The sequence below is a fragment of the Echinops telfairi genome, unplaced genomic scaffold (assembly GCF_000313985.2).
Source record: "Echinops telfairi isolate 266 unplaced genomic scaffold, ASM31398v2 ScPeMD7_7468;HRSCAF=8506_0, whole genome shotgun sequence".
NCBI classification, from domain to species: domain Eukaryota; kingdom Metazoa; phylum Chordata; class Mammalia; order Afrosoricida; family Tenrecidae; genus Echinops; species Echinops telfairi.
In genome coordinates this window covers 63,789,172-63,811,411 of record NW_022111369.1, presented here as the reverse complement: position 1 = coordinate 63,811,411, position 22,240 = coordinate 63,789,172, and the positions used below count along the sequence as shown (strand labels likewise).

Below are 22,240 nucleotides of genomic sequence, written 5' to 3'. Positions count from 1 at the left end.
ATTAAAAAAAAACAAACAATTACCCAGGGACGTGACAGGGAGGAGGGGGTAAATGGGGAGCTAACAATGAGTACCAGAAGAAACGTTCTGAAATTAATTGTGGTGATTGCACAACTCTTCTTAATGATGATTCGAGGATTACATTCTATGACATGTGAAGTACATGCCAATAAGACTATTGAAAAGAAAAAAGAAGTACCACGAAATAAATACAATTCATAAGAGCATCTGGCCAAGCCAGAACGACAGTCAAGTTGGCATACGTATGTACACATCCTTAGAAGGCCCTTCACAGGCGGGGCGTGTGTGCTCACGGGCATCCTGCAGCGGCTCTGCAACATACCTGTCGTGTCTGCTTTTCTTGGCCGATACGTCATCTCCAGGCGCAGGTCTTCTCTTTTTCCTCGGTGGCATCGCTTTGCTAAAGCAGTCCGAAGAACTGCAGGACCGCAGACTTCCTGTGGAAACCAACAGTCAGAGGGCACAGAATTAAGGGCCGCACGTGAGAATGTTTCCGAGAGAATCACTGCTCAGCTCAACACCTCCAGGGGTCCGATGTGATCTGTGAGTTCTGCAGAGTGAGAAAACGGTCTTCAGCCCCCCTTTGCAAGAGTCGGAGTCACGACACAACCCTTGCCAGTACGCAGCCCAAACACTCTCCTCAAACTCACCCAGAAGCAGGATTATCAAAAGCTCAATTTTCTCTGCCAATATACACTCAACTTCTCTTAGGCAACAATGTCCCTTCCAAAGGAATTCCCCCGGAATGTCATTCCTGCACTCCAGGCACAGGCCGGCTAAGCCAGCAATCTGGAATCAATGAGACAAGTGCAGTCCTAGCCCTCTTCAACTTCAATGAGGAGCAACGAATAAACTAACAGTATTGGGGTTCTTTGGAGAAAAGGAGTCTGATGTGACCTTAAACAAAATGTCCAAGTTGGGCTGCTAACTGCCAAGTTCTAAGCCACCAGCCACTCAGCATGCCAATAAGACTATTAAAAAGAAAAAGAAGTACCATGAAATAAATACATTTCATAAGAGCATCTGGCCAAGCCAAAACGACAGTCGAGTGGGAGAGCTGTCAGTAGCTAACAGCCCAGGCCTTGGGAAAAGCGGTGATCAGGACTGGAACCCACAACCTAATTTGCAGTTAGCCTTCCTCCATCATGCTAGGTTTCCCAGGAGACATGCTTCAGGAACGGGCCAGTCAAAAGCACCCTCTCTGTTACTAATCAGGGATATGGGGCTACAACTCACATCGGACAGGGTAGAATAGCCCCGGTGGGTTTCTGGGGCTGTCACTCTTTATGAGAGTAGAGAGCCTCATCTTTCTCCGGAGGAGAGGCTGGTGGTCATCTTGAGGTTGGTTAGCAGCCCAACACCAAACCCACGGCACCGAGTTAGAACCGACTTAATGATAGTGAGCTTGGTTTTGGGGTGCAGGGCTGCAAAGAGGTTAATCACTCGGTGGCTAACGGAAAGACTGGCAGTCGTGTCCACCAGAGGTGCCTCGGGAGAAGGCCTGCTGTCCTACTTTTGGACAATCAGTCACTAAAACTCCACGCAGGGTAAGTCCACTCTGATGCACTGGCACTGCCCTGCACTAAAACTGACTCCAGGGCAGCTGCAGTTATTTTACAGCCGGCATCAGGCTTCTGCTTGGCACCTGATACTCCTGATCTCCAGGCTTTCTTACACACACACACACACACACACACACACACACACACACACACACACACACACATAAATTTCACACACCTGTCTTACTGCAGGCAAGGCCTCTTGAAGGCCCCAAGGTGCAGTGTGATCATAAAATACACAGCCTGTAGCTGTGTGACACCCAGAATTTCCTTGGGGGTGGCAGACAAACGTGTAGTGCTGACAAGACCTCCACCCCCTGGCCACACTGTATGAAGTGAACGCTGAGCCTGAGTTTCCAGGAGGACAGCCATCCTGGGGGTACTCCCCGTGAGAAGCCTCGGGGCATTTCCAGGAGCTTGCATCCCGCCCCAGCCCTGTTGCCTTGTGTTCATCCTCAGCCCTGGAATGAATGCTCACTCCCTCCAATCCCAGACCAGGCCAACAGGGCCAGGGCACAATACTTGTGCTGGACCTAGAAAGCCCACACCCTTCCCATGCGCTCCTCGGGCCCCACACTGAGGGGCAGGCTCTCTGGCAGCAACCGTGGGTTTCCTCTATGCAACCCAGAACCCCAGCTTTTCCCTGTGTACGCTGCTTTTCACTCAGAAGAGGCCATCTTCCGCTCACGGGACCATCTAATGGAAGTTCCAGCCAAAATGATTTCAGCAGAAACATAAATGGCTTGGGCTCAACCAGTAACCCAAGTGTGGGTGGTCCAAACCCACCCAGAGGAGATGCAGAAGAGAGGCGGGGGTCACCTGCCCCTAAAATGTGACAGTCAAGAAAGCCTGTGGAGCAGGTCAGTGCCACCAAGGAATCAGAATCAATCTGCGAGCAACAGGTTTGGTTTAGAAGGGAAGAAGGAGTTCTAAGATACTTCTAGGTCTTCCCATTTTAAGAGGGAGGAGGCCCCATGAGTCTTCTACTGCCCCTCCTCTTGCTGCTGCCTGTGAAGTGGCTGCAGTGCTCAACCACCTAGGTCTGGACCTCACCGGCCACGCCCAATGGGGAGCCCAGGCCTCCAGCGATCTTCTGTCACCTACGCTTTGAACTTGGCACAAGAAATATCAAGTTATTTGGGTTTTTCTGTTATATGAACCAAATATGATCCTGGCACAGAAACTCCCAAGCAGCAGACTCCTCCAGAACACTCAGGCCAATCAAATGTGAAATGGAAGAGAGAGAGAGAGTGTGTGTATGTGTGTGTGCGCGTGCGTGTGTACTCAGAAAGAGGAAACCCGGGACAATGGTCTTCGGATCCATGGCTTTTGCTCCTTCCTGAGGGCTGGCTGTGCCCTCTCTGCTAATGACCCTATTCTGTGTCTCAGGGAAAGCATTTTCCCTCAGCCTCCCACTTGGCAATCAGAGAAGCCTTCATGAGCATTCCTTTCCAACAGTGGTTCTTAACTTTGTTTGTGTTAGGGAGGGATCTCTCCGAGTGCTGGGGGAAAGCCTCTCTTCCTCTCCTTCAGATAAACAGTCCACCTGGTCCCCAATGTTTTGCACAAGGAGTGGAAGGAGGGGGTGGGGTTGGAGAACCTTCGCCTGATCTCCTGATGCAATGCAGAGGTGCAGAGAACAAGCAGGAACTTGGGGTCAGAGGAAAGCAAGCTGGGAGGGAGGGCAGAGATGAAGCTCGCCCCGCCAAGGACAAAGCAGACACGCCCAAACCTGGTTTTCCTCTAGAAATCTTTCAGCCGAGAGATGGCTACTGCCAGTCAGGGCGGTCGGGATGGCAGGGAAAGCCTTTAGGCTGCAGAAAAAGCAATGCCTTAATGCGGAGAAACGCATTTACTTAAAATGCCAACCTGCCAAACCCACAAAAGGAGGGACTGCAGGCAACTCAACAAATGTGACCCGCCAACCCAGCTCCTGGGAGCCCCACTGAGGCAGAGCAGCAGCTAGGGCCTCTTCACGGGGATGCACAAAGGTGCCCCTTCACGGACAGGGCCCTGCATGGTCCATCTGTGCACACAAACAAGTAGGCCCTTCCTCCTCGCGTGCCGAGTAGACGTCAACTTATGATGATCGCCTCCGAGGTTAGACCACCAGGCACTTCTTCCACAGCACAGCTGGGTGGATTCAAACCGCCAACCTCAAGGTTAGCAGTTCAGGTACAGCACCTAGAGACCTTCCTCTGTGCGTGGTCAGTAGCAAGTACAGATTCTGTAGGACAACCTGCTTGGTAAAGTAGAAGGTCACGGACAAAGAAGACAACCCAGAAGGAACCAGAGTGCACAATCGCTGCAGCAGGGAGCCTAGACACAGGAACTATGGGAGGGTGGCACCGAGCCAGGCGGTGCTTGCTTCTGTTGTACAGGGCGGCTATGAGTCGGAGCCACGCGGCTGGCACCTCACAGCAGCACAGAACTTGACACGGAGATGCTCAAAAAACAGTTGTCAAATGACTGTACTCCTTACACATATGTAAATCAAGTGCTGATAAATAAAGCAGCAAACTTTAACTTAAAAATGGAACACTTCAAAGAAAAAAACGATAGACCCTCACTTCAGATTTTTGTTTTTACTTGCCAGTAAGACAAACACCTAGGTTTTTTGGACAGGTAGGCTTTCAGAACAAACAAAAAAACAAATATTCTAAGTGTTTGCTTTTAAAAAAGATCTAAATACATCTTACTATTTTGTTTTTATTTGTATCATTAAATTTTAACTTCAGTGAATCAAAATTTTATCATTCAATCAACCTCATGTAAACTGCCATCCAAGTGAAATAAATTAACACGTAAATAATTTAATGATGGAATATTCACCAGTATCAGAGGGTGGATTATCTCAATCCTTTAGGAGAACTTGCTCAGATGAAAACAATTTGACACTCTAACTGGCGGCAAAATATTTTAAACACGTTAATGTTAACTGCAAGGCACTTTCTTAACGATCTCATTGACCTCTGCAAATCTTAAAGTTGCCACTACGGCTCCAACTATACTGATAGGAAAGCTAACTGATCGAGTTAACCTGACAGTTGACGCTCAATAAATATTTCACACGTTAAAGTGACTCCCTCAGGAAGTTTAAGAAACCCAGAGATTCCTGAAAAGATCAGAGCTGCAAGTTCTTATCTTTGCCTATCACCCAAAAAAGGGCAGTGTTGAAATCGGCTTCAGAGATCCATCCTAAACAAGAGGAAGAGCCTGTTTATAATAATAATAATCTTCCTTCCCAGAATCGTGGCTGCTGCTCTGGTGGCTAGTCTAAATACTTCTATGTCAGATGAATCTGAAGTCAATTCTTCCATCACGAACAGCAAAGTCATTCTTAACGCTGATGTGGTCCTTAAAACAGTCATAGAAACCGTGTGTCATTTTTGCAAGGGCTATGATAGGGGTCCAGGCTTATTTCTTCTGGGCTGTACACAGTGATTAAAGAGAGCAAATTATATATTCTGTAAATTTTATTTTCAAATAAATCAGGTAGATAATAAATACAGCTGTTCCCGCCCACACTAAACAATTGAAAAATGCTCAGTGTGCTGCCAACACTTTTCAACCAAGTCTATCCCGGTACGTGTTCCAAAAAAAACCCTTTTAAAAGGCTACTGCAGTTCACCTGGATCAGATCAATAGCCCTTTAATGTTGACCCAGCTTGCTGTTTTGATAGTAAATTAAACAAGCACTTGTTAATAACTGACGTCTAAGTAGGTGCCCCTGCCTGCCGCGCCTGTCGTAAAAGGGGTCCTTGTCAGTAGTCACTTCCTAGAAGACCTACCAAACTGTAGGGCCAGTTTCTAGCCACCCCCAAACTAGGTAACTATAGAGCGAGGTAGTTTGTCTTACATTTTTCACTGTACTATGTCACAAAGATATAGTAAGTTGTTACTAATAATTACATTTTTAAGATATCCCAGTACAGAAAACAAATTTCATTTGTTTTCAACAGATCATTAACCTATTTGCATATTTGAGTGAATTATTTTCCAAGTGTACAATTGTAATTCTACTATTTAAGTCAGAAAAGCGTGTTCTTCCTTTTTTCCAACATTCTCTTTTGTCACTCTGATTGGCTTTTTAAAATATAGTCTATCTGGTTAAAAAAACAAAATAAATTTACCCATTCATATTCTCCCTCCCCCTCTCTGGAGGAGGAAAGGCAAGTGTTCCGGGCGGAAAAGAGCAGATACACAGCCGCTGTGCACTTGGTTTGCCTGCGCCACATGGTATCATTCTTCTAATCCTCTCAGACTATTGTTGGACCAAGAGATAAAGATGCACTGCAGTAATTAAGCTCTCAGAAGATTCCCAAACATCATCAATTTTACGTCAAAGGACTCTAGTTAGACAGTCACCAAAAGAGGATGCGACAAGCAGATGGGGAACTGTTACTAAGAAGTCACCATCGTTAATGGCAGGTGGGCATCTGCCAGCACTTCCTACACCGAACACCAGCTGCACCCACTGTCCCAACGGCGAAGGAGGAGGCATGAGGCCAAGTAAACTCTTCGCTCCCATGGTCCTCTTGTAACACAGTGGCTGAACACCCACACGCCAGGCTCCACGTTTGGATGTGAGATTGCAACAACAACAAAACTCACTGAAATCAGAAACTCAAAATCAACCTGAAGGCCAGGAATGCACAGAGTTCTCCTGGGTGGTGCAAATGGCCAACAAGACTTGGCTCCCGGCCAAAGAGGGGGCAGCAGGTCAAGCGCACCCCAAGGCAGCTTGAAGGTCTGGCGATCTGCCTCTGCAAATTCCATGCCGAAGACTCTAGGTCCCAGTTCCACTCTGTCACCCGTGGGCAGTCAGAAGCAGAGTCCACTCAGCGCCGTGGGGCTGCCTGGCCTTCGCAGCTGGCACAAAGACAACCTAGGGCCTTACACACACAGAAGCACATTTGAGAGTCACTAGGACACCAGTTCTCAGGGCCACCGACGTGCTCTTCCAGAAAAGAGAAAAACAGTTTAACTGTTCAAGCTGCCTTGAAATGTTTGTTTCCACATCATCGCCTGGGACCAATGTTGTTGGGTCCACCCCCGCTCACGGCAGCCCGGCCCAACAGAGGGACTGTCCCGGAGGCAGGCCCAGGCCGTGGTCTTTACAGAAAGAAGTCCAGGTCCACTCAGCATTACTGGCTACTGTAGCTAGAAGCGAAACACACTGACAGGTACATCGTCGTGGCTTAAGCACATCTCACAGCGTCAGTGAGGGCTGCAGACACAGGCACCCATGGCTCAGAAGAGCATGTTGCTGTGGTGGTGGTGGTGGTTGTTAGGTGCCCTGGAGTCAGAGCCGGCCCACAGGGACCCTGTGTACGACAGGGCGAACCGCAGCCAGGTCCTGCGCCATCCTCACCGTCGTTTTCACGTTTGAGCTCACGGAAACCCAGGAGCCAGTACAAAGGAAGAGCCAAGTCTTTCTTAATGCGCTACAAGCTCTCCAAGATGTGCTGCGGGACCAAAACAAGTGGCACATCCAAGTGTATACTTGTACTGGGGAAAATAAAATCAGGACTGCTGTTATGACCATCCATAGGACACAAATACAAGCAATGTGAGCCTGGCCTCCGGAGCACGTATGTGGAGTAGAACGGGGGCTGAGACTGGAGACGGTAACATGGGGCAGTGGCCTTCACTGTTGTCTACCTTTCGATACTTTAAATAGTAGCAAAAAACCCCCAAAAACATGTCCTTTCACAGCCTTTAGAATCATTACACAAATTCTTTTAAACTGCCACGAGAAGTTCAGGTGACTCAGGCACCCCTCCCCTGAAGGTGCCCCCTGCCCCTCCTGAACCCCTTCAGTCCTGCCAGTCACAAAGGAGGGCTCAGGCCACGGCAAGTGAGCCAGGCAGAAAGCGAGGAAGGGTGGCAGGTGCAGGCCTGTGTTTACCTGGCTGTGGCACCCACTGCGTGTCAGGTCATCTAATTCAGGGGAATTACTAAAACAGCTTGCTGTACACGTAGGCCTATTTTTCCAACAAAATAGTTACTTCAGTCTCCATCTGATTCTTGTGCCTAACTCACAAGGTCAGTGGCCCAGGACCTGGCAGGGTTTAGCAGAGGGTCTGTTGTCAACAGGGCTGCTGAGTCCGAATTCACTCCAGGGCACCTACCAGCATCAATTCTCACTTGGCTCTCAACCAGCCTGGAGGGGCACATGTCTCCACAAAACAGAAAATGAAGAGGGAAAGATTTGATAGCAGACACACAGCACAACCCCAATGATGCCACACTGGATTCAAAACCACCACCAGCACCACCACCACCCAAACGCCGCTTACAATACACACACGCGTCCAACAGCGGCTGTGGGCGACAGTGCGCTGTGGCAAAGCGGGAAGGTAGAGCAGCTAGTGGTGAAGAACCATGTCTTCTCATGCCAGGGACTTGGGTGCTAGGCAACACGCTCTCCAGCAAGCATGCGTCCATCTACCACTGCTGTCATTTTCAAAAGAGATGCGATGTATGTTCATAATGTTTGCTGGCAGTTTTAGCAGCTACATATCAAATACAAGTTTCTGAACTTCACGATACAGTGTGGAGCAGCAGTGCCAGTGCGGGCTGCACCCCGCCCCCACCACCCCCCCCACACACACACCTTCCCTGGGCATCACCTGGGAGCCGGTTCAGAATGCAAACGCTAGGGCCCCACCCTGAATCCACAGAATCTGATACTCCAGGGGGGTGGCAAACACTTTTTTAAAAAGCCCTCCCCAGAGGGTTATTTGAGAACCACAGGGACAGATAAATTTACAATAAGAAGGCTTCAATTTTCCCATCTATGAAACCTCAAGACCTCTCTCTCTCACACCACACACACACACACACACACACACCCTCTCTCTCTCACATCTGTTATGTCTTTTTGGCTCAGTTCAACAAACCCTTCTGAAATGCCTTCCAACTTGCATTACCATCACACCTTTTTGGTATACACTTGCGATGGTGGGGCTGAGAAACCTGTTTCTGGAAGCCCTGGGGAAAACCCCCACGCCCCTTTCAAGGCACTGAAGTGGCTTGTCAGAAACCAGAGCTTCAGAGCGGACCTCCAGCTGGGGAGGAGCTGGATGGAGCATGGCAGCCTCCACTAACCCGAGGACCCTCCTCCCCCTCAAACCACCACCTGTAACCATCCAGTGGGTGGCGGGTGGCAAAGTGAAGCACTCTTGGCTGGTGTTTGCCCTTCATAACAATCTGCCAGGGCATTTATTTGATTGGTGTTGGGGAGAGGTAGTAGCACACTATCCATACGGTATATAACACTGACTTACTCCCTTTAAAATGGGCAATTTTCTGTCACTTCAATTAAAAAAATCTTAGCATCTAAAAGTACCTGTTTGGCGATCGTCTTGGCCAATGTCTTCTGTTAGATTCTGCAAGAAATATGTCCATTATTACCAAAACATCAAAGCCCATACAACACATTCAAAATGTAAGTGTTTTCATAAACAGGCAATACCCCAAATCTAAATTTCTGTCAAACACACTTACAGAAAACAGTTTTAAATAATTGGTAGTTTTGTCTTTAAAAGATCAACTTACTAGCTTATTCAGGGTATGGTAGATCTTGTGAATATTTGCCAGCGTTGAGAGATGAGAGTTCAGTTGAAAGTCTTTCCAAGGAAAAAAAAGGGGGACAGACAGTGTCATTTCTTTCCCACACTGGAAAGATACTGTAAGTGAAAAGAAAGCTCCAAAGTGAAGCTTTGAACTAACATTTTGAAACAAGTGGACACTACCTCAGTTAATTTGACACTTACTACATGAAAAAAAAAAACCCCAACACAAAATGACGCATCGCCTAGAAATAAAGTCTATAAAGTTAAATACCAAAACAAATGTTAAAATTCACAAAACTGTCTCATGAATTCTAAGGGAAAGCCCAAACAAAAAACTTTGCACTAGCTGTAAAGCATGAACGTATTAGAAAAATACTGATACTGTGAGCTAATTAAACAAACCAGACCAACAGAAAACAGATTTCCTGACTTAACACGTGATCGCTTTGCCTTTCCTGCCCCAGAGTTTCCAAACTAGCACACTGCCCTGGAGTCCACTCTGACTCCCAGCAACGCTACCAGGCAGGCGGTCTCCAAGAATGTAACTCTTTTTGGGAGCAGACAGCCTACTATTGTTCTCCGAGAAGCAGCTGGTGGTCTAGAACTGCTGACCTTGTAGTTAGCAGCCCAACTTGTAACCAATCCACAACACCTCCAGGGCTCTCCTTCCCCCCAGCTACTGGTACAGCAAGAAAGCATCTGGAAAGAAGATTGGGGTGGTGGGGGGTGCGCAGCAATCAACCATGGGTCATTTCCTACAATACAATTATATAATAAGAAACAGACATATAATGTAAGTTCCTCAACCTCCCAATAACAGACAAATCAAAGACCATCTTGCCTGCTCCCACCCAGTCGGATGGGCTAGAGCTCGGTGATGCAGTCTGCAGAGGCACACAGCATCCAACAGACACCTGCGCTAGGGGCTTAACGATGCATCCAGATCAAAGAATGTACCCAAATATCATCTCCAATGCTTTCGGAACAGCACACTAACTCTCACACACAATTAATTAAATTGCTTCATCTTAGGATCCCACAATATAAAGCTTTGTTAAACCTTGAGTCTTTTGAATCTCTCATTTAACACTTATAAACTGCACAGTCAGCCTTCAGTGAAGGAAGCAGCTCTGGTAGTGCAGTGGGTTAGGCATGGGGCTGCCAACTGCAAGGTCAGCAGTTGAACCCACCAGCCCGTCCCTTGGGAGAAAGACCAGGCTTTCTCCTCCTGTAAAAAGTTAGCCTCTCAGAAACCCCAGTTCTACTCTGTACCGATAGCCTCCCTGTGGATCAGCATGGGCTTGATGGCAATGGTCTTTATTTCAGGGAACTCTGTGAGTCCCACATGCAAAGGCCAAAAATATGATGGTGGGTGGGGGAGATATATATCAAAGCCAAATCTGCTACGGATGATTTACATGTGTGAAGGAGGATATGCCTGAATCACACAAGTCCAAGGGACTTGAGCATCCTGAATTTTTCAGTCCACTGGGTTCTGGAGCCCATCCCCCAGGATGCCCAGAGACCACTGAACTTGTATCCACACAGGCTCTGCAACCACTATGAGGGGGCTTCAAAAATCTCAGCAATGAAAAGATCATGAGATTCTCCCATAAGCATCATAAAGCCTCTGTATGAGTTAAAAGCGTATGAATACTTTAATATTTGACTAGGCATCAATAGAATTATTGTAAAAATAAGAATTTACATTAAGACTCTAGCTTTTCTGTCAAAAGCTGAGTCTAAATGTCACCTTAAATTGAAAACTCATTACTATAAATTTCCAAGTTATGCTATTCTGGTGGGAAAAGTCACCCTTCAGCGTTCAATTTGGGGCACACATCAGCACCAAAGAGCAGGTACTACACATTGTCTATGCTGGAACTGGACCGGCTTGGCTGGATTGCTACCTCAAGTAGTGAAACAAGCTAGCTTCCCTCCAGTATTTATCCAAGATTTACTTTTACTGCTAAAACATGTTAGGAATCCATTTCTGGGAAGGCCTTCCCGGCTGAGGGGCCAGCAGAGAACATAGCCCTAAACATATTCATTCTCTCTCTCTCTCTCTCTCTCTCTCTCTCTCTCTCTCTCTCACACACACACACACACACACACACACACACACACACACACACACACACACACGCATGCTATAGGGCAGCAGTCTCACCCATCAAGAATGGTCCAAAGAACCAGGGTTTGGGGTTCAACCAGAGCAAGGCCTTAGGCTCTGCATGGGTCCAAAATCAAGTAAAGGCACGTGTCACTATTTGGCATCTGAATGGTTCAGCCAGGCTGAAGGTAAATAAATGGCTTAATAATGTGTCGGAGAATCTGGCTTATTCATTTTGTGCAACTGCCCAGAAGAGCAAGGGAGGCCGATGAATACACATGGAGAGGGGTCGGGTCTCTGAGCTGGAAGAGACTGCCCACTTCGAACCCACAGGGGGATATGGGGAACTCAAATTCTTAAGCCTGCCTGCCCCAACCCCCAAAATCAAAACAAAGAAAAGTCTAGGCTCTTAGATTCTTTTTTCCGAGGAGGGAAACTAGGTCCTTTTTTTCCTCACCAAAGGCACACAGAAGGCAAGAAATCTAAGGGGACTTGCCAAAGGCCACCCAAGCAATGAAGTCTCATGACCCCATGCTAGGTTTCTGTCTTGTTACCACCCTGCTGCTATTTCAACTGTCAACATTCCCATAAGAGAAGCCAAACAAATCAAAATCGCTAACTCCTTCCCCCTCCTTTATCTGAATAGGGAGGAAGTAGAGAAAATGGGAAACACAAGATGTTCTCAAGTCAGAATTCTAGGACTTCCATGAACTGGGCAGCAGGTCCTTCAAGCTTTTGTGGCCATGCCATTCTTTCTCTCTCTCTTACACACACACACACACACACACACACGCACACGCACACGCACTCACGCACGCGCACTATGATCGAACGCATCCACACAGTTCCTCACAAAAGACCAGAGTACAACCTAGCTCAACTATTACAGCTGTGCTTTGAATTTGAGATCTTCAAAGGCCTTAAAAAGTTAGTGGCAAACATTCCATTTTCCTCAAACTTTTTGAAACCCCCTCCCTATCAATTACTTAACCTAAATACCAGTTTATCTATAAGGCTAAGAACCACCAAGGTCCACTAAAAAGGTCTCTGTAAGAATAGAAAGGGAACCTGGATTTAGGGGAAATACTATTAGGAAGGGGGTTATGTGGCAATCTCTAAAATCACAGAAAATGTCAATACCTGAACAAGAAGACAAGCAATTCTATTTTTTTAAGTGGGCAGAAGACATGGACACCTACACTTGACCAAAGGAGACATTCAGGCCACCAACATACACACCTGAGGAAATGCTTAAGATCACTGAGAGGTGAAAATCAAAACAGCAATGAACGATCATCTCACCCTGTCAATAATGGCGAGGGTGTGGGGCACAGGAATTCTCTTATTGGCTGCTGGATTGTAAAATGGTATAATCATGGTAGAAAATGGTATAGACTTCCTTAGCAAGTTAGAAATAGAGATGCCATGTGACTAGGTAGACATCCTAGAGAAACCAGAGCCGCAAGATCAATAGTTAAGGGTGCACACCCATGTTCGTCATAGCATCAACCCCAACAGCATAAAGATGGGCAGAACCCATGTATCCATCAGGGGAGGATGGATCACCTATGGTTCAGACACACAACGGAATATCACACAATGTTAACAAGTAACAATGAATCCTTGAAACAGCTCAAAACACGGATGAAGTGGGAGGGCGTTCTGCTGAGCGAACTAAGTCCATCACAAAAGGGCAAGTCCTTCATGAGACCACTCACAGGGAGGGGAAACGTCCCTTGATGTGGACGCGCCCTAACCTGGATGAAGGGGCAGGTAATGTGTAAGCGTGAAAGGCACCAGCGGTACGTATTATTATTTATGTGTATAAACACACACACACTTGCAGGAACAGTAATAACCATCGTACAAGTAGACACAGAGGCACATAGGTCCACTGAACAGGAGTGGGAAGGTGTGAGGGAGCACAACACAGGTATGGCAGAGGACATTCCCAAATACATTTTAATGTGTGCTGTAAATATATTCAGGTATACAGTGGAACATATAGAGGGCAAAGTTAAGCTAACTTCTTAGCCCAGACCAAACACCTTGAAGGGCTGAGTTACTAGGCTTGAGGGTTTAAGACCACAGTCTTGGGGCACATCTAGGTCAATTGGCCTAACACAGTCCAACACTAAAGGCGTGTAAGAGAACAGCAAGGGGAGCAAAGCAATGCAGTCTCTGGGGAATACCAAAAATAGACTTTGGAGAGAGGGCATGGCACCCAATTAGATTCGACCAGAAAAAAACACTCCTAAAGGTCAATAAACAAACCTGGAACTATTTATAGGCTTTTCTTTTTTTGTCATTGGTTTTTGTTGTTTTGGTTTTTCACTTTGTTTTGCTCTGTCTTGTTTTTGTGTTTATTATTGTCTCTGTAGGTCTATCTAGATAAGATAGGTGGGATAAACAATCTGGAGGAGAAAACAATAAAACAGTGGAACCAATAGTTGGGAGGGGGGAGAGGAGAACGACATGGGAGACAGGGAGGCAGGGGAAAGGAAAGGGGTTGTCAACAAACCCAAGGGCAAGGAAACAACAAGAGATCTAAAATTGATGGAGATGAGGGCATGGGATGCATGGTCAAGGGCAATGTAGCCAAGAGGCATTACTGAAACCCCCATGAAGGCCGAACAATAGTGGGACAAGCGGAAAGTTAAAGGAAACAGAGGAAAGAACTAGGAGGCAAAGGACATTTATAGGACATATGTATATATATTTATATATAATGATAGGGAATTAGATCTATGTACATATATTTATTTGTTAAGTATTAAGGCAGCAGAGGGACATTGAGCCTCTAACTCAAGTAATCCCTCGACGCAAAAACACTTTGTTCTAATAACCCAGCATGCTGAGATGCTCACCTTCCCTGACAAGATCACCGAAGACAAAACGGGTGCATAAGCAAATGTGAAGAAAACTGATGGTGCCCAGCTATCAAAAGTTATAGTGTCTGGGTCTTACAGGCTTGAAGGTAAATAAGCAGCCATCTAGCTGAGAAGCAACAAAGTCTACATGGAAGAAGCACACCAACCTGTGTGATCATGAGGTGTCAATGGGATCAGGTATCAGGCATCAAAGACTCAGAACAAAAAATCATATCAATGTGAATGGGGGGGAGGGCAGAGTGGGGACCCAAAGCCCACCTGTAGACAATTGGACATCCCCTTACAGAAGGGTCACAAGGAAGAGATCAGCCAGTACAGGGTGCAGTATAGCACCAATGAAACATATAACTTTCCTTTAGTTCTTTGCTGCTTCCTCCCCCCACTATCATGACCCCAATTTTACCTTACAAATGCGGCTAGACCAGAACATGTACACTGGTACAGATAAGAGCTTGAAACACGGGGAATCAAGGACAGATAACCCCTCAGGACCAATAATAAGAGTAGCAATACCAGGAGGGGAAGGGGAAGGTAGGGAAAGAAAGGGGAATCAATCACAATGATCTATATATAACCCCCTCCTAGGGGGGTGGACAAAAGAAAATTGGGTAAAGGGAGACAGTAGTCAGTGTAAGACATGAAAAAAAATTATAAATGATCAAGTGTTCATGGGGGGAATGAGTAAAAAGAAAATGTTTTGAAAATGATGGCAACAAATGTACAAATGTGCTTCACACAATGGATACATGTATGGATTGTGATAAGAGCTAGACAAGCCCCCAATAAATGATTTTTGTTTAAAGTCAATGTTCTATATCCTACTTTGGTAAGAAGCTGTTGGGATCTGCAAAGCTTGTGAGCGGCCACCAAAAGGACCAAGTATTGGTCTCCTGTTTAGAACAAAGAGTGGCTAAAACGCAAGACTCGGGGAAATGATTAGTTCAAAGTTCTAATGAGGGGTGGGGGGAGGGGAGGGGGAGAGAACAGACAACTGAAAACACAACACAGGCTAAGAACTTAAATAGACATTTTACGGACAAAGATATGCAAATGAGCGACAAATACTCCAACACCGTAGCCACTGGGGAGATGCAAATCAAAACCACAATGAGACATCACTGTCCCCTCACTAGGAGTTAGCCTCTCGGACACCCACACAGGTGGTTCTGCCCAGTCCTCCAAGGTTGCTGAGTCAGAAATGATGGCGCTATACAAGCAAACAAGAAAAATAGGTACCACAATGTTGAAGAGGATGTGGAAAAATCTGGAACGCTCACCCATTGCTGGTGAGAATGCAAAATGGTTCAGCTGCTGTGGAAAACAGTGGGGGGTGGGGTGGTGCAGAGGGGTCCTCAAAAGCTGACACACGGAACTGCCTGCCTTATGTACTCCTAGGGATTCACCCAAGTAACTGCATGAAGTGTTTCCAACAGATGCCTGTACACCAGTGTTCACTGCAGTACTAACGGTCACGATGTCCACCAGGGAGAAACAATCCAAGGTCCATCAACAGAGGAAGTTAAACTAAACAGAGGCGATCCATACACTCGATGGAGTTTTTTATTCCTCAGCCGTAAAGACCTGATGCATGTACAACACAGAAACAGAGAAGGAAGTCACACACAAACAAGCATTTTATGACCCACTTATATTTAAAATAGGCGAATGGATAGAAAGCAAAGTTTATCACTGACCACCAAGAATGAGGAGGGGAGATGAGTCACTGTTGAGAAAGCATTGAGTATCTGTTAATGGCGAAGGAAAAACTGGCAATGGATACCGGGAATGGATGTACAGATCATGTAATTAATGCCAAAAATGTACACAAAAAGAAACTGAACTGGCCAGTGTTGTGTTGGATCAGAGGACTTGGGAAAGTCCCATTACCCTTTCATTTCATGTCCCCACTAATTTTGGGAAGGCCCTCATATAGACTTACCACAATGATACAATTCAAAATGAGAGAAAATTCTCAGTGCTGCTAGGAGGATGGCAAGAAGGTGTCCAACACCTCTTACAACGCCTGAGGCATAGAATGTGCTCAATAAAAGATAGAGGACTTCTTTATACCATTTAAAATGACCCAACACAAATCCCAAATCAAAGACCCCCAATTTGGAGCGCCCCCATAATTGAGGCAGACGGTCCGAGAGACATGGCTACTACCTACAAAGACACGGCTGCGTCTCTAGCCCTCCAGCCGATCTTCCTAACGACAGCTGCTGATCACCTCAACACACATGTGCTGGGGTATTCTGTAACAGCGTGGATGAAGTTTCACGTCACTAGGCAACAAGAATAAAGAGCTTCATTTTACAAATCAAATCATCCCTAACAGCCTCCAACTCCACATCCAAAGCTCTACTATAACCAATCATCACTCTGCTCCTTCCACCCCTCCTAACCCAAAAAGGGAGAAGGGAGAAAAACCACTAACATGATTATTTGTCTTTCGTTTCGACAGAGGAAGGAGAAGCTAGGCAAGAGCCATAAATTCAGGGAAACCAGCAGAAAAGGTATTAAAAGATCAATTCAAAAGGTTAATACACATTGGATCTTTTAGTTCATCTGTTCAGTGCTCAGGGCAAATAAGAGACTTGAAATCTAAAATAGATCTCACATCCTTGAAGGCAGAGCCATGAAGGGGAGAGCAAATGCTTCACAGAGGGCATATTTAATAAGGAAATACTGATTCATAAAAATCGCCTTCTGCTCATATTCCACTTCCAAAGGGTAAAGGCTAGGTGACGTCAGCATTATTCCCTGAACAAATGCTCCCCAGAGATAAGCAGGGATGGGCCCTGGCTCTCCTGTGCCGCATGCAGACTCTTATCTTGTATTAAAAGCCACGAAAAAAATTAACTCACCATCATCTCTGACCGATCCTGATCCAGAGCGGCCCAACTGGACAGGGTAGAACTGCCCCTTGTAGGTTTCTGAGACTAACTCTTTACGGGCATCATAGAAAACTTGTCTTGCTCTTGTGGAGAGGCTGGTAGTTTTGAACTGCTGACCTTGACCACAGCCCAACGTAGTGCTCCTTTAAAATAGCAACACGGGCTCTGTAAAAAGGTACAGTAGGCTTGATTTCTAGTTTGCCTAAATTACACCTGCTTTCAAGGGAATCTGCTACGTAGTTCAATTCAAGGCAGAGAGATGAGCTCAAAAAATCATGGTGACAGTGTTTGGGGATTCCATAGGAGTAATCTTGACATGTTCTTCAAGAACTTAGGACTGTTATAGGGGCATATTAGGAAGATGTTTTAAGAAAATGGAGAAGTTCATTGGTGAGAAAAAGACCAGGAAAACAGTGCCTACAAAATATTTTCCATCGCAACAGTGCATCCACTCATCCTTGTAAAGGCAGTTGGGGCTGACCTATGAGAATTTCATCAGGAAACCCCACCTATTTTCCCCCAGTCTCAATCTTGCCCCATTAGACTTCATTTTGCTCCCCAAACGTTTCTCAAGAGCACTGAAAAAGAACACTATTTGGTGTCTTGGGGATGCGAAATCATACATCGCATTCAATACATTTTGTACATAGGAAGCAAATTTGCAACTACCACACAGCCACTGTGCCAATCTGTCTCGTCAAGGGACTTCCAATATGTCGTCGTCTTATTTTCACAAGCCAAGATGGTTTTTTCCAGGGACTGGACTCTCCCAATAATAGGTCTAAAGTACATAAAATTTAGTCTCACCATCCTTGCTTCTAAGGAGCATTCCGGCTGTACTTCTTCCAAGAAAGATTTGGTTGTACTTTTGCCATTCCATGGTACTTTCAATATTCTTCCCCAGCACCATAAGTCAAAGGCTTTCTCGGTCTTGCTTACTCAGTGTCCAACTTTCTCGTGCATATGAGGTGACTGAAAATGCATGGCTTGGGTGAGGCGCACCTGAGGCCTCTCCAAGTGACATTCTTGCTCTTTGAACGTTTTAAAGAGGTCTCGTGCAGATTTACCCAATGCCATGCATCGTTTGATATCGTAACTGCTGCTTCCAAGAGCAAGAAATGGTTACGAGGGATAGATACACTGCCGTCAGAAGTGTAAAGCCCTAGATGGAGGTTATATGAGGAAACCATAGCTGCATATTTTTATATTTTTGTTTGACAAGGGTTTCTATGGTGTTTGTAGCAATACTTCTTGATTTATTCTTGTATTTTAGGCTAAGTCATATAATCTCTACTACAACTGTTCTACTCTTATGATTCATTCCATTAAAACTTCACTTACAAAAACTAGGAGACACACTTGCTGTGGCCCATGGGCCATCACTTATCAATCCCTACTGTAATGGTACAGAACTGAAGCAGCATGGGAACCTATTCAAAAGGACACATCAGTGTAAGGGAGGTGACAGGCATCAATGTGCACTATGTATAAACACATGTATCTGACAAAAGCAATCAATAAGAGCCAAGATCATTCAGCAAATGGAGGGACAGCTAGCTAACGACTAGATGAAAACTGGAAGAAAAACAACTGGAGTTACAACCTCACCCAAGTTACAGACAGCAGGGAAGGGGGACATTTGGGGTAAAGGAAAATCTGGAGCATGCATTCAAAGTCCTGAACACTCAGCCCCTCCCCAACTCTCCAGCCTCATCTCCTACCTCCCTTCCCATGCCCTGTTAGGTCACAGTGGCCTCTCTGTGGTTCCACAAACACTCCCAGCACACTTGCTTCAGGGCCTTTGCATATGCCATCCTCTTGACCCTCAACCCTATTTCCCAATAATAGCATGCTCTCACCCATCATCAGGTTTTCCTTTAAATATCAGCTCCTCACACCCTCACCTGCTCAGCAAACAGGGCGAATTCTCACTCTATCACCTCCCCTAGTTTTATTCAGTTTCTTCTTGACATTCCTCAGGACTTGGTGTCGTCTGTCTGTCTGTCTGCTTCTCCCATTAGAGTGTAGACTCCAGGAGGGTCAGGGCTTGGTCTGTCCACTGCTGTCTTCCAGGTGCACAGTAGGTGCTCAATAAATATTGTATATGCTCGAATATAAACTGACCCAAGTATCAGCCGAGGCACCTAATCTTACCACAAAAACTGCATTAAAAATGTACTGGAAAACTCCGGTTGTGAATGAACGCAGAATGCAACGTGCTGCGTAGGGGGAATTTCAAAGTAAGAAGTCGCAGCGGGCAGAGAGGAAGCTCAAACGGAAAGAGAGCAAAGGTCCAAAAAGGAAGACCTTGTGAACCCTATCCGAGGTTAGTCTCCTACGGACGTGTATTTCCAATTGGGTCACCAGAGAGTATGTCAACGTGGTGGAGAAACAGAACACTTCAGCAATGCCCATTCTACTCAACGGCAATTCACCTGAACGCAAACACGATTACGGTCCAAGACTGGAAAGGCGCTTCATGTCACAGCTTTGGGCTATACTCCCCATCCCCTCGCCATGCCCCAGCGAAACATTGGCGAAGAAGTGGGCATCGAGGACGACGGACTGCTGTGCGGGTGTGGGTGCCATGAAGGGGTCTGAACTGGCCGAGTGCAGACACACGACTCCAGGGCCAGCGAGGCTGGGTGTGCATGGACTGGAACCACTGAGGTGGGCCGCAAGGGAAGGAGTGGTGCTACGGGGGAGAGGTAGAGCCTGAGCCAGTGCAGCTGCAGCCAGTCCACGTTTGCCTCACACAGGTGCAACGTCATTCGCCAGGGGCAGGAGGAGGACAGGGAAAGGGAAGGTCATTTCAGCCCTGCGGCGACTGTCCACCCCACACTTCCTGAGAACCAGGCAGGAAACGTGAAGCCACTAATCCTTGGGACGGTCTCGGCTTCCACGTGTCAATTCCACAGCGCGCATCTTCAAACACTCGATGATTACAGATTGTAAAATATGTCTTTTTCGTAAAACATGGTCCCTAAACAGCAAGCCGGCTGTTTCAACTGGCAACGGTTGAAGAGCAGGTGATGTAGTCCAATGCTGGCGCAAAGAACTGGCGTGCTGGATTTCAGAGAAACCTCGCCGATGAGTGAGCTCCCCAAGTGCTGCCAAGGGTATTCTGTGACTGTCCCCTCACACGTGGGCCTTAGAACCCAATCTGTATAAAACGTCACTGAGCTACAGGGAAAACCACAGGGGCTGCACGCAGGGGATGAGATGGTTCCTGTCATTTGGTCCAACTTCCCCCCAAGCTGGTGAAGTGGCTTCCCAGGGCCAGATGGCTATCTTATGGCCAGGTTGGGAATAACATATCTTCTCACCCCTAGCCCAAAACTCTTCCTCCTTCTGACCTCTCTTCCAACAGAGGCAAAAAATTTATCGAGCTACCTTCCCGCTCCACAAAAGGGAGAGAGGAGCCGTATTTCCCTCCCAATCTTCTCGGCAGCCAAGCACACAAACTTAAAAGTAACTTACTCTTAAAGAAGAACCAAAACTCTTCATTCTAAAGTCAGAGTCAACTTTCCTGGAAGACATAGGAAGGTGCAAGAAAGACATATTCCAGCCAGCCTTCATTCTACTTCACAGCATTCTGCTGGCGAATAAAGATTCATAAAGAAATTTCAATATTAGCCAAACTCTAGGCAGCCAAGCAATGTATTCTCACAAAGTATTCCAAGTTTTTAATACAGCCCTGTGCATAGATGTGCACTTAATAACGGCTTCCCCTCCCCACCTAGCATTTTTAAAGTTTTCTTTCCAACAGTCTTATTGGCATATAATTCACACATCACAGTATTCAATAGTTCAATCACATCGAGAAGGGTTGTACCATCATCACCACAATCAGTTTCAGAGCATTTTCTTCATTCTTCCCACCCCCACCTCCTGTTTCTTCATTCTTGTACTCATCGTTATAAGTTCACAGAAAAATTCCACTATCTTTCCCGTCCATTTTCCATGGATTTCCTTGAAGCCCCCTTGTATATGAGTTTGAAGATATGAGGGGGAGGCTTCAAAAAGTTCCTGGAAGAATGGAATGGAAAGATAATGAAATTTCCCCACAAACTTCTGAAACTCCTTCATACATACTACGTGTGACCTAAAAATCCAAAAGGCAATTTTACCATACAGTGAACTATACTTCTTGTTCAAACTACAAAAGCAGTATTTCAGGTCATCTGTATCTATTATGCCTAACAAGTGATCATCATTAGCCATCAATGGCATAGGTCTTCATGTGACTTGTGTGTGTATACATTCAGATCTGAAGCCAAACCACTGAAACAGAGAAATAAGAAATGAGTTTTCCCAAAGCTGCAACCAAGAAAAACCCCAAGGTAGGACTGTGGGTCTGCTCTGTACAATCCCTTCCCTCATTGCTGGAAGTAGGATTTGTTTTATCTAACGGTTAGTGACCGTGCCGTCCACTGATGCGGAATCTATTCCGACAGGACCGAGTGCAGCTGCCTTGCCCACAGGACTTCCTCGTATAACTTGTGGAAGCTGTCACATCCTGTCCAGCAGCTGGTGGGTTTGAATCCTTGACCTTTCTTTTAGTGAGCAGCTCTGAGTGCATTAACCACTACAACGCCAGGGCTCCTTGAGAAGGCTGTCAGGATTAACTGAGCCACTGGAGCGATATGCTGAGAACGGTGCCTGGCACGCACACACAGGAAGCACAGTACCTAAGCACTGGCTAGGTGAGCAGCCATGGGTGTGCGACCTGCCCAGTGAGCCCTCCCACCTACAACCCAAGCCCAACCTGACTAATGAAGCTTACGTGATGGTGGTGCAGTGGTTACAGCACTTGGCTGCTACCCAAATGCCCGGCAATTTGAACCCATCGGCCTCCCCACTGGAGAAAGATGTGGCACTCTGCCGCCACAAAGATGGCAGTTTTGAAGACTCTATGGGGCAAGGTCTACTGTCGCCCGGGGTCCCTGTGAGCCTCCATGTGGTACACCAACCCAGTGGCTCACATGAGACTCATCCAGGGCCCTGTCCAAGCCCATTCAATACAAATGGGGGTGGCAGTATCCATCTGGGTCCAAGCTGCCCCCAAGTGACTCTAATGTACAACCGGAAAATCCACACGACCTCCCACCCTTGACTCAGTTCCATCCCGCTGGCAGCCAGCAACCCAGTGGCTCACATGAGACTCATCCAGGGC

At 46.4% G+C, this 22,240-nt stretch overlaps 1 protein-coding gene across 3 annotated transcripts in view; it reads right to left on the bottom strand.

Annotated features, from left to right (window-relative positions):
• DCUN1D4 (defective in cullin neddylation 1 domain containing 4) overlaps positions 1–22,240 on the bottom strand; it is an 87,946-nt gene that overhangs the window by 52,377 nt on the left and 13,329 nt on the right. For 2 of the 3 annotated variants that reach the window (XM_004706282.4, XM_045284044.1), the window contains exons 2-4: positions 9,147–9,217; positions 8,938–8,977; positions 344–458 (exon numbers count right to left, since the gene is read on the bottom strand). In XM_004706282.4, the coding sequence (XP_004706339.1) occupies positions 344–458; positions 8,938–8,977; positions 9,147–9,217 (226 nt within the window). The remainder of the gene's footprint in view (positions 1–343; positions 459–8,937; positions 8,978–9,146; positions 9,218–22,240) is intronic. The other variant, XM_045284045.1, reaches the window with a different exon arrangement.